This window comes from Trachypithecus francoisi, unplaced genomic scaffold (genome assembly GCF_009764315.1).
Source record: "Trachypithecus francoisi isolate TF-2019V2 unplaced genomic scaffold, Tfra_2.0 Lachesis_group15, whole genome shotgun sequence".
Taxonomy (NCBI): domain Eukaryota; kingdom Metazoa; phylum Chordata; class Mammalia; order Primates; family Cercopithecidae; genus Trachypithecus; species Trachypithecus francoisi.
The window spans coordinates 64,436,844-64,452,492 of NW_022681460.1; the positions used below are offsets into that span (position 1 = coordinate 64,436,844).

At 43.6% G+C, this 15,649-nt stretch overlaps 1 protein-coding gene across 8 annotated transcripts in view; it reads right to left on the reverse strand.

Annotated features, from left to right (window-relative positions):
- The window catches only part of PLEKHG1 (pleckstrin homology and RhoGEF domain containing G1), a 248,937-nt gene that overhangs the window by 7,106 nt on the left and 226,182 nt on the right, over window positions 1-15,649 (reverse strand). For all 8 annotated transcript variants that reach the window (XM_033235072.1, XM_033235074.1, XM_033235073.1 and 5 more), the window contains 4 exons: window positions 14,524-14,619; window positions 11,952-11,990; window positions 9,525-9,547; window positions 2,371-3,994 (listed from right to left, as the gene is read on the reverse strand). In XM_033235072.1, coding sequence (XP_033090963.1) covers window positions 2,371-3,994; window positions 9,525-9,547; window positions 11,952-11,990; window positions 14,524-14,619 — 1,782 coding nt within the window. The remainder of the gene's footprint in view (window positions 1-2,370; window positions 3,995-9,524; window positions 9,548-11,951; window positions 11,991-14,523; window positions 14,620-15,649) is intronic.

Sequence of the window (15,649 nt, forward strand, 5' to 3'; positions counted from 1 at the left end):
CCTAATGATTTGGTATCAAAGGACATGCTTCTATCAAGATTGGAGCTTTGTATTTTAACAGATGGTCCATATTCAAAACAACCTGCCCCAGAGAATTACTACTTTCTCAGTGACAGTCTGTGGGCATAAGCCATCATCATAAAAAACTCTAGCATTATATTTTCTCTTATTCTGAGGAGCCCCAACCCAGACTTAGTCAGTGCTTGCAATTGCCAGTATACAACTGTTTCTAAGGCCATATATATTCCCCTACCCCACCAAAATTGTCCTCCTGCAGCTGGAACTTTTCCTTGTAACAGCAAACCAGCTTAGCAAACGCTAGCATCAGAATAGGGACTTGAATTACTCATAGCGCATCACGGCAAGGAGAAAAATACATGCATTCTGGTCTCACATGCATACAAAACCTTCATTGATTAAAAAGAACTCAGAGTCTGCGAAATCCTTCAGGCATCAATTCCAGGACTTCATTTCCCTATCTGTTAAGAAATTGAACTGAAGATTTAAACTTTAGACAATTCTTAAATACTCTCAAAATTAAAAAAAAAAAAAAGTTCCCTACAGATTCTTGTTACGTAACTTGTGGATTCATTTAAGATTTGGATATCCCTTTCCTATACTTTAGTTTCCATGGATGTCAATAAGTCAATCCCAAAGACAGCATTTAGTAGTTAGTGGCATCAACCTGCCCCAACGTGCTAATGAAGCTGATGATCAATGCTTGTCCTGACACTAAGCCATCACCCAGCTTTCACTTCTAATTACAGAATAGACTCCTCTCATTTGATGCCAAGGTGGTCCTTTGTTAGAAAATCTGGGGCAGGATTTCTTAAAATATGATGAAAAGGGCATACTATTTGAAATGCATATTCCTGAGCCTGTAGTCAGAAATCTCTCTGCATCTGGAGGTAAAAGCTCCTCAGGCAAGAGCCACTACTCTTGGACTTTTCTTTCCATGACAATCAGGGGCTTTATTCACACGTAGGCTCTTCCCCAGAGATCAGTGTTAAATTTTGGCCTTCAAAAAAGCCTAACCATGAGCATCTCATTCCCCTAGTCCTCATCCTACAATATCACACTGAAGATTCTGGTTTAGTTGTGCTCCACAAAGGAGTCTAACTAAAACATTAAACTCAGAAGCATATATGAAAATACTAAATGAGATAGTGTTGAATGCATTACAGCAGCTATTTTAAAAAATCGAGTACTAGGCCAGGTGTGGTGGCTCACGCCTGTACTCCTAGCACTTTGGGAGGCCAAGGTGGGAGGGTCACTTGAGCCCAGGAGTTTGAGAGCAACCAGGGCAATATGATAAAATCCCATCTCCACAAAAAAACTACAAAAAAAACTAGCAGGGCATGGTGGTGCACGCCTGTAGTCCCAGCTACTAGAGAGGCTGAGGTGGGAGGATCACCTGAGCCCAGGAGGCAGAGGCTGCAGTAAGCCATGTTCATGCTACTGCACTCCTGCCTGGGTGACAGAGGCAGACCCTATCTCAAAACAAACAAACAAACACACAAAAAAACTGAGTAGTAATGGAAATATGTGAGAAAACAACTGATTTATAGCGTGAGCAACTAAGGAAAGTATAATGGGTGGCATGGTGGCTCACGCCTGTAATCCCAGCACTTTGGGAGGCTGAGGCAAGAGGACTGTTTGAACCCAGGAGTTGAGATCAGCCTGAGCAACATGGTGAAACCCTTTCTCTACAAAAAATTTAAAAAGTAGCTGGGCGTGGTGGTTAGTGCCTCTGGTCCCCATTCCTCAGGAGGCTGAGGTGGGAGGATTGCTTGAGTCTGGGGAGGCTGAGGCTGCAGTGAGCTGTGATTATGTCATTGTACTCCAGTCTGGGTGACAGTGAGATCCTGTCTCAAAAAAAAAAAAAAAAGTATGCAAAAAAAAAAAAAACCCTCTTTTTGTTAGCACGAGTTGGCATTTTTGTCGAGATCCTGAAGCAAGAAACAATGTTATTCTATATGCTTCCAAACCTTAGAAGATTACACACACCCCTCCTCCTCCTAAGAAATTACTGATGTACTGGAAAAATTGGAGATATCACAGTTAAGTTAAAACTGATTGCTTTTTTCATACTTTAGATTACCTTAGAGAAAACTCTTCCTTAAAATATTATCTCTGTAGTTACGATGTTACATGCACACCACCACCCGCTGAGGCCAAATCATGCTACAGTGTGTGTAATTCATAGGGGGTGATGTGGGAAAGGCCAGGATGGCTTTGTTTGTGGTCTTACTTTGAGATGACAAAGCGTGTCAGTGTTCTCACAGGTGTGTCCTTTTAAAGAACATCTGAAATCTGAAAACCGCTCTCCCCTCTTACTTTGGAGAAGGAAGAAGGGCAGGGTGCACATACCAATGGCGGGCCCTCCTTGCTTCTTCTCTTCCAAGATGGCAGCCAGGTCTTTGTGCACGGATTTCTGATGCTGACTGGCCGACGGCTGCTCCAACTCCGGACTTCTCACTTTTAAAAGTTGATTTGCCTTCTTAATCTTCTGACTGTACTGCCGAGCCATCATAAACACCCTGCTTTTTGTCTTATCTGTGGCCTCCATCCCCAGGTCAGGGTTTTCTGGGTCTGTTTGAGACAGGCCACTGTTGGCCAGGTCATAGGGATTGTCCATGAGGGGCAATTCACTGGCCAGAGAAAGCCGGTTAAGGCTCATAAAAGAGCCTTCTTTAGAAATCAGGTCTTCCTCAAAGGGGCAGTTGGCATGGCTGGCTCTGCCGACCCTGTTTTTCACAGGCGTGAGGAGAGCCTGGCTCTCGGGCAGGGATAGTGTGGACACAGAGCGCCCTGCCTCCCGGCTCAGCTCAGGGGTGCTCTCTGCGTACAGCCTGTCTGGCACATCATCCTTGCTCACAGGAAATGCTGCCAGGAGACGGTCTCTGGCCTTGTCTTCGTTTTTCTTGATGTAATTTTCCAGGTCATTCCAGATTTCATCTACTTCTTCGGACAGTTTATCAGATACAGGCTTATCAGGCATAGACAAGTTACAGCTGCGAGAGTCGTAAAGCAAACTCAGATAATCATGATCAGGGATGGCCTGATGGTAAGGGGCTTCGTCCTCACTGAACTGGAGGCTGTCTTGGGAAACAAACGGCCTCAGGCTGTCACAGCACACGAAGTCAGCCTCCAGTCCCAAAAAGGTGCTCCGCTTTGCACGCTTTAGGCTGCTGCACTTAAAACCCAGTGACGGAGGATCTGGGAGCCCTATGGTGTCATAGATGTTCTCCTCAACCGCTTGGAGTTCATGCGTGCTTTGGCTGGATGCCTCTCCACCTGAGAGAGCGCCATCTTTTTGTGCATAAAGAGAGCCCTGACTGTGGCCAGCTTGCCTCTTTGTGAAGGCTAACTCTGGGGTGCTCTTGGGGCGAACGGAGTCCCTGGCTGATTTAGAGGGAGTGGATTCAGCTTCTTCCCGCTTAGCAACCATTAGTTTTAAGTCCTCATAACTGATGTTATCATAGACATGGTCGATGTCATCAATAGTCAACTCGATGGATGACCCAAAGGGAGCCATTTCCTCCTGCCCTCCTGTTTTGGGGCCGTTCTGCAGTTCCCTAGTTCTGTCACTAGTTCCTATTTCAGGAGGGCACGTGTTGCTCTCCCCAGCACTGCTGGCCCGCCTGACAATCCTGTGACCAGAGCTGGAGGTCTCTGTGGACTCCATCTGTCCCATGTGCCAGCTGCAAGGGCGACTAGAAGTGCTGTCTTCACATAGTCGGGTAGAGTTCAGATCTGAGGAGGAAAAGGACGGCACGAACATCTGATAATCATCTTCGTCATCCTCGTTCTCCTGCGGGGACCGCCGGCTGGGAAACAAGGCTTGCCTGATCTGGTGATCAGTCCAGATGTTTCTGAGGGCTCCACCTGTTCGAAGCACGCTGATCATGGCAGAACTGCTAGGCTGACTATTTCTCTGGGCAGGAGATGGCCTTGCTGAAGTCAGCTGGGGAGATCCTTCCTCTCTAGAAACCTGAGGAGGATGGAAACATATCAACTAAATCACAGCACCATGGAGAAGACACATAACTCAGGAATTTCTCCTGTGTTTACACACTGCCTCCCCCACTAGGCTTTAACATTCTTTTATTTTTTTTTCTAAGATGGGGTCTTGCTGTGTTACCCAGGCTGATCTCAAACTCCTGGACTCAAGCAATCCTCCCACCTCAGCCTCCGAAGTAGCTGGGACTACAGGTGTGAGCCACTGCACCTGGCTGAGTGTTTAACTGACTTGAAAAGCACTTCAGATATTTTCAAAAAGGGAAGGACAGGAACTAATATATACTTAGGAACTAGGCTGGGCAATGTGCAGACATTCTCCAAACTTAATATTCGCAATCGTTTTATGAATTAGATATGAGTGTACCAATCTCACAGTAAGGAAATCTAGGTTCCTGAAGCTTCAGTAACTTGCTCTAGTCAGTAGTAAGGCTGGTGCTAGAACCCAGGTCTAACCCCAAACCCCTTGCCCCAAAGCACGATATAAGCTAAATACAGAAAACTCTTAGATTCTTCAAATAAGTCTGGTGTACACTTGGCAAATATTCGTTGCATAAATTAATATATATAGAAGTGAAGGGCCATGCTATCTGGTTTCTATTTGAGACTTTCTAAGATGCTGTAGAGCCAGTGCTTGTCTCCTAGGGGTTTTAGCGTGGTTTCTGGTATACCAAAAGCCCCAACTGCTGACCTGACCGCACACTCCAAGGATTTCTCTTAAATCTGCAGACCCACCAGGAACATGGCCAACACTACCTTGGTTTATAGATTCTAGGCAAAGAGTTTTTATTGTAGGAATGTAAATTAATCCTCTGTTGAGTTAACGATATTTTTACTTATTTCAAAATACATTTAATTAACATTTAGTTGCCTATAAGGAAGTAAAATAGGAATGATATTAATAATTTTTTAATTTTTATTTTTTTCTTTGAGACAGAATCTCACTCTGTCGCCTAGGCTGGAGTGCAGCCTGGGTCACTTGGTGTGATCTTGGCTCACTGCAACCTCTGCCTCTTAGTGTTCAAGCAATTCTCATGCTTCAGCCTCTGGAGTAGCTGAGATTATAGATGCCCACCACCATGGTTGGCTAATTTTTGTATTTTTAGTAGAGACAGGGTTTTGCTGTGTTGGCCAGGCTGGTCTTAGACAAAGTCCTGGCCTCAAGAGATCTGCCCACCTTCGCCTCTCAAAGTGCTAGGATTATAGGCATGAGCCACTGCACCCGGCCAAATTAGTGATTTCTAATCAAAGAAAACAATGAGGTCTTTTATAACTTGGAATCTTTCTGGATGGAGCTCGGTGGTGCAGACAGGAGCAGATACCCTCTGATCCTATTCTGCAGATAGAAGGATTAACTTCAAAGGCTTGAAAGGGTTAAGACCTAATTAGTACCAGGGACATATATTCTAATAAAACACTATAGTAACCTACTAGAAATGTCAAATAAGCAAGAACTTTTCATCACATGCCAATGAAAATGGGATATATGTTAATTGGAATATCTATTAGGGAGGGAAGAGAGTAGAGAGACAATAATAAAATTTCATCCTAAATGTTATTTTTCTATTAAAACTTAAGCAATTCAATTAGTCATTTATTTCTTTTCACACATACATACACACACAAGATTTATACCTAATATTTGTTCATATATATGTTTTTCACATTATTTAATGTATCTTCCTCTTCACCGTACACAGACTGCACTGGTGTAATGTTATAAAAATACAGGCACTCAGTAACTACTTTTTATAAAGTAAAACAAGGTTAATATTAACAAATTATGACAAAACACTTTTAAAGTGTAACAAAATTATTTCGTGTTTCTCAGCCAAAAGTGATCCTTCCTAAGATCGTCCATCCCAGAAAATTCTCATAGGTTTTAGAAAATTAGGAGACCTGAATTGTTAATATTGAAGTTATCTTTTTAGGGTAATTACACTTGAAATGAAAATAGCAGTTTTGGCCGAGCACAGTGGCTCCCGCCTGTAATCCCAGCACTTTGGGAGGCTGAGGAGGGTGGATCACCTGAGGTCGGGAGTTTAAGACCAGCCTGACCAACATGGAGAAACCCATCTGTACTATAAATACAAAATTAGCTGGGCGTGCTGGTGCATGACTGTAATCCCAGCTACTTGGGAGGCTGAGACAGGAGAATTGCTTGAACCTGGGAGGCGGAGGTTGCAGTGAGCTGAGATGGCACCATTGCACTCCAGCCTGGGCAACAAGAGCAAAACTCCGTCTCAAAAAAAAAAAAAAGAGTAGTTTTTTGGAAGCTGTAAATTTACATCAAATTAATCATTAAGAAAACTGAAGATGCTCTTAAATTAAGAAGTAATCATCCAAGCACGGTAGCTTATGCCTATAATCCCAGCACTTTGGGAGGCCAAGGCAGGCAGATCACTTGAGCCCAGGAGCTAGAGACCAGCCTGGGCAACATGGTGAGATACCCCGTCTCTACAAAAAAAAATTTGAAAAGAAAGAAAGAGAGAAAGAGGGAAAGAGAGAAAGAGAGAGAAAGGAGAGAGAGAGAGAGAGAGTGAGAGGGAAAGAGAGAAAGAGAGAGAAAGGAGAGAGAGAGAGAAAGAGGGGGCAGGGGGGAGAGAGAGAGAGAGACAGACAGACAGACAGGCAGGATGGACACAGTGACATACACCTGTAACCCCAGCACTTTGGGAGGTGAAGGTGGTAGGATCACTTGAGTTAAGGAGCTTGAGACCAGCCTGGGCAACATAGTCAGACCTTGTCTCTACAAAAAATGAGAGTTAGCAGGGCATGGTGGCGCATGCCTGTAGTCCAGTTACTTGAGAGGCTGAGGTGGGAGGATTCCTGAGCCTGGGAGGTGGAGGCTGCAGTGAGCTGAGATTGTGCCACTGTATTCCAGCCTGGGTGACAGAGTAAGACCCTGTCTCAAAATAAATAAATAAAAAAAATTTTTTTTAAAGGAAAGAATCAGCATATGGTTGGTCACAATATTGAAAGTCATGGTAAAAACTGCAATTACTTTTGCACCAGCTTAATAATTTTGATACCTCAATTTTACCACAGCCTGAATGAACTTTTTTCCTGTCCTTTCACATTCTCAGCATTTGAGCTATTTAACAATGATATTAGCTATCATGTTTTTAGGAGTCTCACCCTGTCACCCAGGCTAGAGTGCAGTGGCACGATCTCAGCTCACTGCAACCCCTGCCTCCCGGGTTCAAGCAATTCTCCTGCCTCAGCCTCCGGAGTACCTGGGACTACAGGCGCATGCTGTCATGCCTGGCTAATTTTTTGTATTTTAGTAGAGACGGGGTTTCACCGTGTTAGGCAGGCTGATTGTGAACTCCCGAGCTTAGGCAATCCGCCTGCCTTGGCCTCCCAAAGTTCTGGGATTACAGGCGTGAGCCACCGCGCCTGGCCTATATTAGCTATAATTTATAGAACACTTGTTTTGTGCCAAATATTCCATTAATAAGCACTTTTAAGAACATGTTGCATTTAATCTTTATAACAGTTCTGTAAATTAGGAAACCAAGTCCTGGTAAGGTTAAGCAATTTGCCTGCAGTCACACAGTTTATAAATGGCAGAAATGGATTTGAATCCGTGTCTTAATCCACAGCTTACACATGAGCTTAACCGCCTCATACACACATGTATGCAACTTCTGCTTCCCGGCTCAAATAATTCTCCAGCCTTGGCTTCCCAAGTAGCTGGGACCACAGGCACAAGCCACCACACCTAGCTCATTTTTGTATTTCTTTTGTAGAGAGGGGGGTTTTGCCATGTCGCCCAGGCTGATCTTGAATTCCTGAGCTCAAAGTGATCTGCCAATCTTGGCCTCCCAAAGTGCTAGGATTACAGGTATGAGCCACCTGTTTAACACGCCTAGTTGTTATAAACTCTTTAATTAGCAGTAAATCTGATCTCCTTGAATTTAATGTACCTTCAGCACATTACTATTAGGAGATGGAATTTTATCACAAAAAGAAAGCATGGCTGTTTTCTTTCTTGCCTTCTGATTGTATCAGGTTTGGTTATGCCCATATGGACCTGGCTTGAGCATTGCTGTAGAAAGTTTCCAAGCAGCTCCTGAGATTGAATCTCTAGAACTCTTTGACGGGGAGATTCCTTCTTTTAGCACTGAGAGGGGCATGGCTCCACAATGCTACTATGGCTGCTTTGAAGAGCAGGGAGCCTTCTGCAGTGACCCCACTTATGAAATCAAAATCTTATGCCATATTTCAGGACAATGAACCAATTAATATTAACAAGTTTCACATGTTTCCAAACAAAAACATGTATTACCTGAAAAAAAATGCACACGCCTCAGCCATGACAATCACTTAAAGGTAAGACTATGTTCGGCCGGGCATGGTGGCTCACGCCTGTAATCCCAGCACTTTGGGAGGCCGAGACGGGTGGATCACCTGTGGTCAGGAGTTCCAGACTGGCATTGCCACCTTGGTGAAACCCCCGGCTCTACTAAAAATACAAAAATTAGCTGGGCATAGTGGTGGGTTCCTGTAGTCCCAGCTACTAGGCTACTCAGGGGGCGGAGGCAGGAGAATTACTTGAACCCGGGAGTCAGAGGTTGCAGTGAGCCGAGATTGCACCACTGCACTCCAGCCTGGGCAACAGAATGAGACCCATTCTCAAAAGAAAAAAAAAAAAAAAGACTATGTTGATTTTTAGACATTTTCTTGGTTTTAATGGAAAGATACAGTGGTTATCAACAGGGTCACTTTGTTTCTGTGCTAAGCCGTGGTGGAAATGAGATTGTAGGGATAGGTTTTCATAGCCATATTCTTCTAGATACAGAACATTAAACAAGGAGCCATGATTAGTTCTCTAAGAATTGTTAATTAAGCCCACTGCTCAGTAGCCACACTGGACAAACCACTCAGGTCAGGAGAAAATATCTATTCTTCATAGGTAATACAGCTGGATATAATACCTTCCAATACAGTATACAATTCTTATTCTCCCTCTCCTAAGCTTTTGTCAGGGGAAGAAAAATCAAAACTTGATATAACAAAGTCTCATTCGATCATATGTCATCATCTTTTATGTCAGCAGCAGAACCATATTCTTAGAAGGGAGCCCCTCGCCCTTGTGAATGAAGGCTCGTGCTTGGAGGAGGGAGTTATATCCAGGAAGCAGGGGCCTTGGTCTTACACTGGTGGAGGCAAAGGACAATGTGAGGTGGCTCACGTGAGTACCGGGCAGGTATTACACCCTAAGATAAGGTTACAGCCTCTGAGGTGTGATGCGGGGCAGAGGATGAATAAATAATCACCATGGTTCTCAGATGTGGGCTGGGGAAGGGAAGAAGTGGATAAGGATGAGTCTTTGCTTAAATCAAATGTAAATAATTCAAAATGTAAAATACCAAATTTCCAAAATGTAAAATAACTGTTGACACTTGCAATACGGGCTGGGGCTGAGAGAGATGGGGAAGCGACATTATGAAGGGTGTCTGAAGCGAACATTTCCCAGTAAGAAATGGGATAGAGCTTACCTTTTGGATGTCTTGTGCTGTTTCTGAAAAATAGAAGGTTTTGTTTTTCAAGTTGGAGAATGAAAATGTACTTCCTATATAAGTAAGCACTAATATTTTATAGAACTTAGAAACTTATTACTAGTCATTGAAACCCGAGAGACTTCTGGGCCCTCTACATCTAATTTTCAGAAAATCCCTGTCAGCTCTCCCAGCTGCATACCCCCACGCTACATCAAACAACTTTACATGCATCTGAGCGCTAGCTGTCTTCATTAATCCCTGACGGCCATTAACTAATTCATGCTCAAGATGTTTCAAAAGCTTCCGAACAAAAATGTGTTGTTTCCTGGAAAAAAAAAAAAATGCACATGCCCCATTCCATGACAATTATGTAAAGATGATACTGCTTCTGTTGATTTTGCAATATTTTATTGGTTTTAACGGAAAGATGCAGCCTTCTTGCAACAAAGGAGTGTTGCCAGTGGAGTTGTGGGGAGAGATTTACATAGCCACATCCTTACAGAAGACACCCTTAGAGCTAGCCAATTATGGGTGTCTCCTCTTTAAAGATGATCACAGAAGCATTTGAGGCCCTTCCCTCTCCACAGATCCCATCCCCCGAGGAAACAACAGTTAACAGCTGAATGTTTATCTTTCCAGCTCTTGTACTACCCCCACCCCACCACAATAACGGTTTTGCTTTTATTTATTTATCTATTTTTTTGAGATGAAGTCTCGCTCAGTCGTCCAGGCTGGAGTGCAGTGGCACAATCTCGGCTCACCGCAGCCTCTGCCTCCTGGGTTCAAGTGATTCTTGTGTCTCAGCCTCCCCAGTAGCTGGGATTACAGGTATAAGCCACCACACCTGGCTAATTTTTGTATTTTTAGTAGAGACGGGATCTCGCCATGTTGGCCAGGTTGGTCTCCAACTCCTGATCTCAGGTGATCCACCCTCGTCGGCCTCCCAAAGTGTTGGGATCACAGGCGTGAGCTACCACACCCAGCCTGTTTCACTTTTAAAATTAGGATTCAATATGCAACTTTGTATATTCTGCTAAATATATGTGGACACTCTTGTAAATAAGTAGAGATCTGCTTTATTTTTGACAGCTGTAGAATATTCCATTGTGTGTATGGATGTACTACAATTTCCTTAAGTATATTTCCGACTGCATGGGCATTTTTATAGTGTCCTATTACAAATACTGCAAACAACAAACTTGTAGATAAATCCATCTACATGCGGGTAAGTACATCTGTGCAGGTGAAACTGTTGGGGTAAGGGCAAATGTACATTTTAAATTCAAACAACTATTACCAAATTTTGCCCCTGAAGTATGGCAAAAACTTATACTCCCACCAATACTTTTGGAGTGACTATTTTTCTATATGTTTTGGCCAAGCTCATAGTTTTTTCCCTTCTATTTATTCCATTTAAATGTATGGATTTTCTGATTATGAATGTGGACGGCCATTAAAAAATTTTACTGCCAGTTTGTGTGTTTTTGTGAAACTGCCCAATTCTTTTTTTTTTTTGAGTCCTTTGGGCTGGGTGCGGTGACTCACGCCTGTAATCCCAGAAGTTTGGGAGGCCAAGGCGGGTGGATCACCTGAGGTCGGGAGTTCGAGACCAGCCTGACCAACATGGAAAAACCCCATCTCTACTAAAAATACAAAATTAGCCAGGCGTGGTGGTACATGCCTGTAATCCCAGCTACTCAGGAGGCTGAGGCAGGAGAATCGCTTGAACCCGGGAGGTGGAGGTTGAGGTGAGCTGCGCTCGCGCTATTGCACTCCAGCCTGGGCAACAAGAGCAAAACTCCGTCTCAAAAAATAAAAAATAAATAAATAAAAGAGTCCTCTGTCTTTTCTTTTTGATGTATGGAGTTTCTTTATATAATAGGAATATTAATCTTTTTATGCCTGTCAAATATATTACAAGTATTTTATGTCATTTGACTGTACATTTTTTTAAAATTTTATTATTATTATTATTTTTTGTGACGCAATCTCACTGTGTTGCCCAGGCTGGAGTGCAATGGCGTGATCTCGGCTCACTGAAACCTCTGCTTCCCAGGTTCAAGCGATTCTCCTGCCTCAGCCTCCCAAGTAGCTGTGATTACAGGCACGAGCCAGTAGGCCTGGCTAATTTTTATATGTTTAGTAGAGACGGGGTTTCACCATGTTGGCCAGGCTAGTCTCGAAGTCCTGGCCTCAAGAGAGCTGCCTACCTTGGCCTCCCAAAGTGCTGGGATTACAGGCGTGAGCTACTGTGCCTGGCTTTGACTATATATTTTATAATGGGACACTTTTATTTATAGAAGTTAATCTTTTGTAATCAAATCAAATCTGTCAATCTGTCATTTATCTGGTATTTATTTTTGTGTGATTTGATTTAGTGAATATCAACAAGAATGAAACAAGAAAATATATTTTATGACTTACCACTAGTCTTCAAAACTTTATGTGATCGTGAGGAAGGTTCTGGGAGACAAAATAAAGCCAGCATCATTTGCAAAACCAAATCAAACCTTTTTCTTTATTCTTCATAAAAGGATTATGATTCTACTGACAGATTAACAGAGCTCTATAACTTTTATATCAAATTTAACAAAATCCCCTTTGCTCAGAGATACATAGGAGCAAGACATTCACTCTGCTAAAATGGTAGAATAAATGTTATGCTGTGTTATCAGGAGTCACCCAATAGAAAAGCAAAATCTGACTTTGTCAATCCTGTCAGTAGCAGAGCAGCTTCCTCAGCTTTCACTAACACCTACAAGCTGATGATGTTCAATTGCACATTCTTTTTTTTTTTTTTTTTTTTTTTTTGAGACTGAGATGCACTCTTCTCTCCCAGGCTGGAATGCAATGGTGCGATCTCAGCTCCCCACAACCTCTGCTTCCTGGGTTCAAGTAATTCTCCAGCCTCAGCCTCCCAAGTAGCTGGGATTATAGGCACGCGCCACCATGCCCAGCTGTTTTTTGTATTTTTAGTAGAGACAGGGTTTCACCATGTTGGCCAGGCTTGTCTTGAATTCCTGACCTCAAGTGATCTGCCTGCCTCGGCCTCCCAAAGTCTTAGGATTACAGGCGTGAGCCACTGCGCCCGGCATCAACTGTATATTCTTATGCCAGACCCTGTCCCAAGTGTTAGCTTCAGCAAACTCAACATCTCCATCCCAGCTCCCCTGTCTCCCCTAGATCTGCTCCTTCATCTGCATATCCTCTCTTGGTTATCGCTGACATCACCCTCCAGGGTTAGCGACCAGGCTGTTACTCTACATTTCTCCTGTTTTCTTCCATCACAGTCTTGGGGGTTCCCTGTAATCCTTTCCCTGAGTCACCCCTCTCTTAATACAAGCCTTCATCTCTCAACAAGATGAGCACCACAGCCCCCTATCTGGTCTCCCTGCTCACTTCATTCTCCGCACACAGCCAGAGTTATTTCTTGACAAGGAAATCGTTCTCTGAGTTCACTGCTTAAAATCCTTCCACAGCTTGCAGGATCAAGTTCGAACCCTATGCATGACATACTGGGCCTCCAGAATCAGGCCCCCATCTGCGTATCTCTAGCCACATCTCTTTCCATTTCACCTCACCCACCTCTTCCTCCAGCCCCCAGCACCATCCCACTTTCTCCCCAGGCTGAACGACTGGCAACAGATGTCTGTCCTAAAGTACGCTGGCTCAAGCCTCAGGGCCTCTGCATATGATGTTCCTGTTCCATCTGCCTCCCCTGCTGCCAGATTCTGTCTTGGGTACTGGTTCTCTGCTCTGTGAAGCCTTCTCTCTCCTCCCTACAGGGTTAACCTCTCTCTTATTTTTCCTGTTTTTGTCTCTCTGCTCTTCCTTCCATCCAACCAACCTCTGGCACTTCTCCATCACACGGACTAGTATTTATTTATTTATTATTTTTATTTTTTGAGACTGAGTCTCCCTCTATCACCTAGGCAGTGGCGTGATCTCGGCTCACTGCAACTTCTGCCTCCTGGGTTGAAGTGATTCTCCTGCTTCAGCCTCCCGAGTAGCTGGGATTACAGGTGCCTGCCAACACACCCTGCTAATTTTTGTAATTTTAGTAGAGACGGAGTTTCACCATATTGGTCAGGCAGGTCTCAAACTCCTGACCTCAGGTGATCCTCCCGCCTCAGCCTCCTGAAATGCTGTGATTACAGGTGTGAGCCACTGCGCCCAGCCTTATTTGCATTTTTTGTCTCTGGCACCATGAGCTCCTTGCAAGCAGGAGTCACGTGGATTACTGATCCTTGCATTCCTATTCTTTAGCAAAGCATAAAGGGGGTAATGAATAAAGACTGCTTCAAATAAAACCCCAAACCTGTCTGAACTAAGGCAATACTTCATGGAGTCTGGTGCAGCAAATATGAATTAAAATTTTAGCTTGGATAATCTTTTGTGCGTGTAACTCATAGGATGTGATTTTTCATCAGCAATAGCAAATATGGTTTAAGTATCTGCATGCCAGTGGTAAGATGTACAAAGCAAAATTAGTTGACTGGCATGCTTGATAGTCACGGGAAATATTAAGTAGAAAAGAGGCTTTTTTTTTTTTTTTTTTTTGAGACAGAGTCTCACTCTGTCACTCATGCTGGAGTGCAGTGGCACGATCTTGGCTCACTGCAACCTCTGTCTCCCGGGTTCAAGTGATTCTCCCGCCTCAGCCTCCTGAGTAGCTAGGATTACAGGTGCCCGCCACCAGGCCTGGCTAATTTTTATATTTTTACTGGAGATGTGGTTTCTCCATGTTGGCCAGGCTGGTTTTGAACTCCTGACCTCAGGTGATCCACCTGTCTCGGCCTCCCAAAGTGCTGTGTTTACAGAGAAAAAGAGTTTTAGATCAAAAGTTTGTGAGTTCCATCTTAAGGCAGCCGCAAATGTATTCAGACCAGCAGTGAGCTGAGAAACCAGATAGAACATGCCCTTTCATCAGACTCAAAGGGACTTTCATTTCCAGTCCCCCATTAGTATTAAATTTTTATGACAAAATCCTATTTACCAGATTTTCTTCTCAGCCGATATGGAGCAGAACCTTCTTTAGAGCCATACAGTGCTTTCGTCTCTCCCTCAGGACTGTAACAGAAGCCTGGATGATCTGTAAAGATAACTACATGTATCAGTGGGACTGCGCTGTCAGGGGCTTCTCAGAAAATGGTTATGGCTAGCGTAGATTTATATGGATTTATTATTATTATTATTTTGAGATGGAGTCTTGCTCTGTCGCCCATGCTGAAGTGCGGTGGCATGATCTTGGCTCACTGCTGACCTCTACCTCCCAAGTTCAAGTGATTCTCCTGCCTCAGCCTCCCGAGAAGCTGAGACTACAGGTGACCACCCCCATGCCTGACTAATTTTTGTATTTTTAATAGAGACGGGGTTTCACCATGTTGGCCAGGCTGGTCTTGAACTCCTGACCTCAGGTTATCCACCCGCCTCGGCCTCCCAAAGTGCTGGGATTACAGGTGTGAGCCACCATGCCTGGCCTATATGGATTTATTCTTTTTCATCTGACATGGATATGATCCTCCTCCCGTAATTGGTGCTGTATATGTATCTCAGGGCTTTTTGTTTACATTGGGACTTGTAGGAGTCTGTTAGCTGGGATGACAAGCTTGAGCCACCACACCCAGCCAAAATAAATAAATAAATAAATAAATAAATAAATAATAAATAAATAATAAAATCTGAAGGCAATTTCTGCTGGCTGAAATGTTGAGGTCTAGAGAATGCAGGCTAGCACTCTGCTGGGGAGTTCCAGGCATCATTTCTCAGGTCTGTTGGATGGGAGATGGGAGCCTCAGCTGCAGTGATGGTGGGAATGCGCCTGTTTCCACTTTGCTGATGCTGCTTTTCCCCCTGGGGAGTTAACAAGTGCCAGGCTGGACGGAAGGGAATCAACGTTTGCACTTGATTCCGCAAAGTAAGGTATTATGAAAGGGTTAAGTAAAAGTAGAAGTGTTTTCAGTACAAGTGTCTAGCAGACCTGATTGCATTTAAAGCCATTGTTTTCTCTTTTTATTCTATTTAATCTGAAAAATAACAAAGATGTGATAAATGCTGTTGAATAAGGTCTTATTTAATAGGAAGGATCTGGAATATTTCTTCTCTTCTGCTTTTGTAAGCCT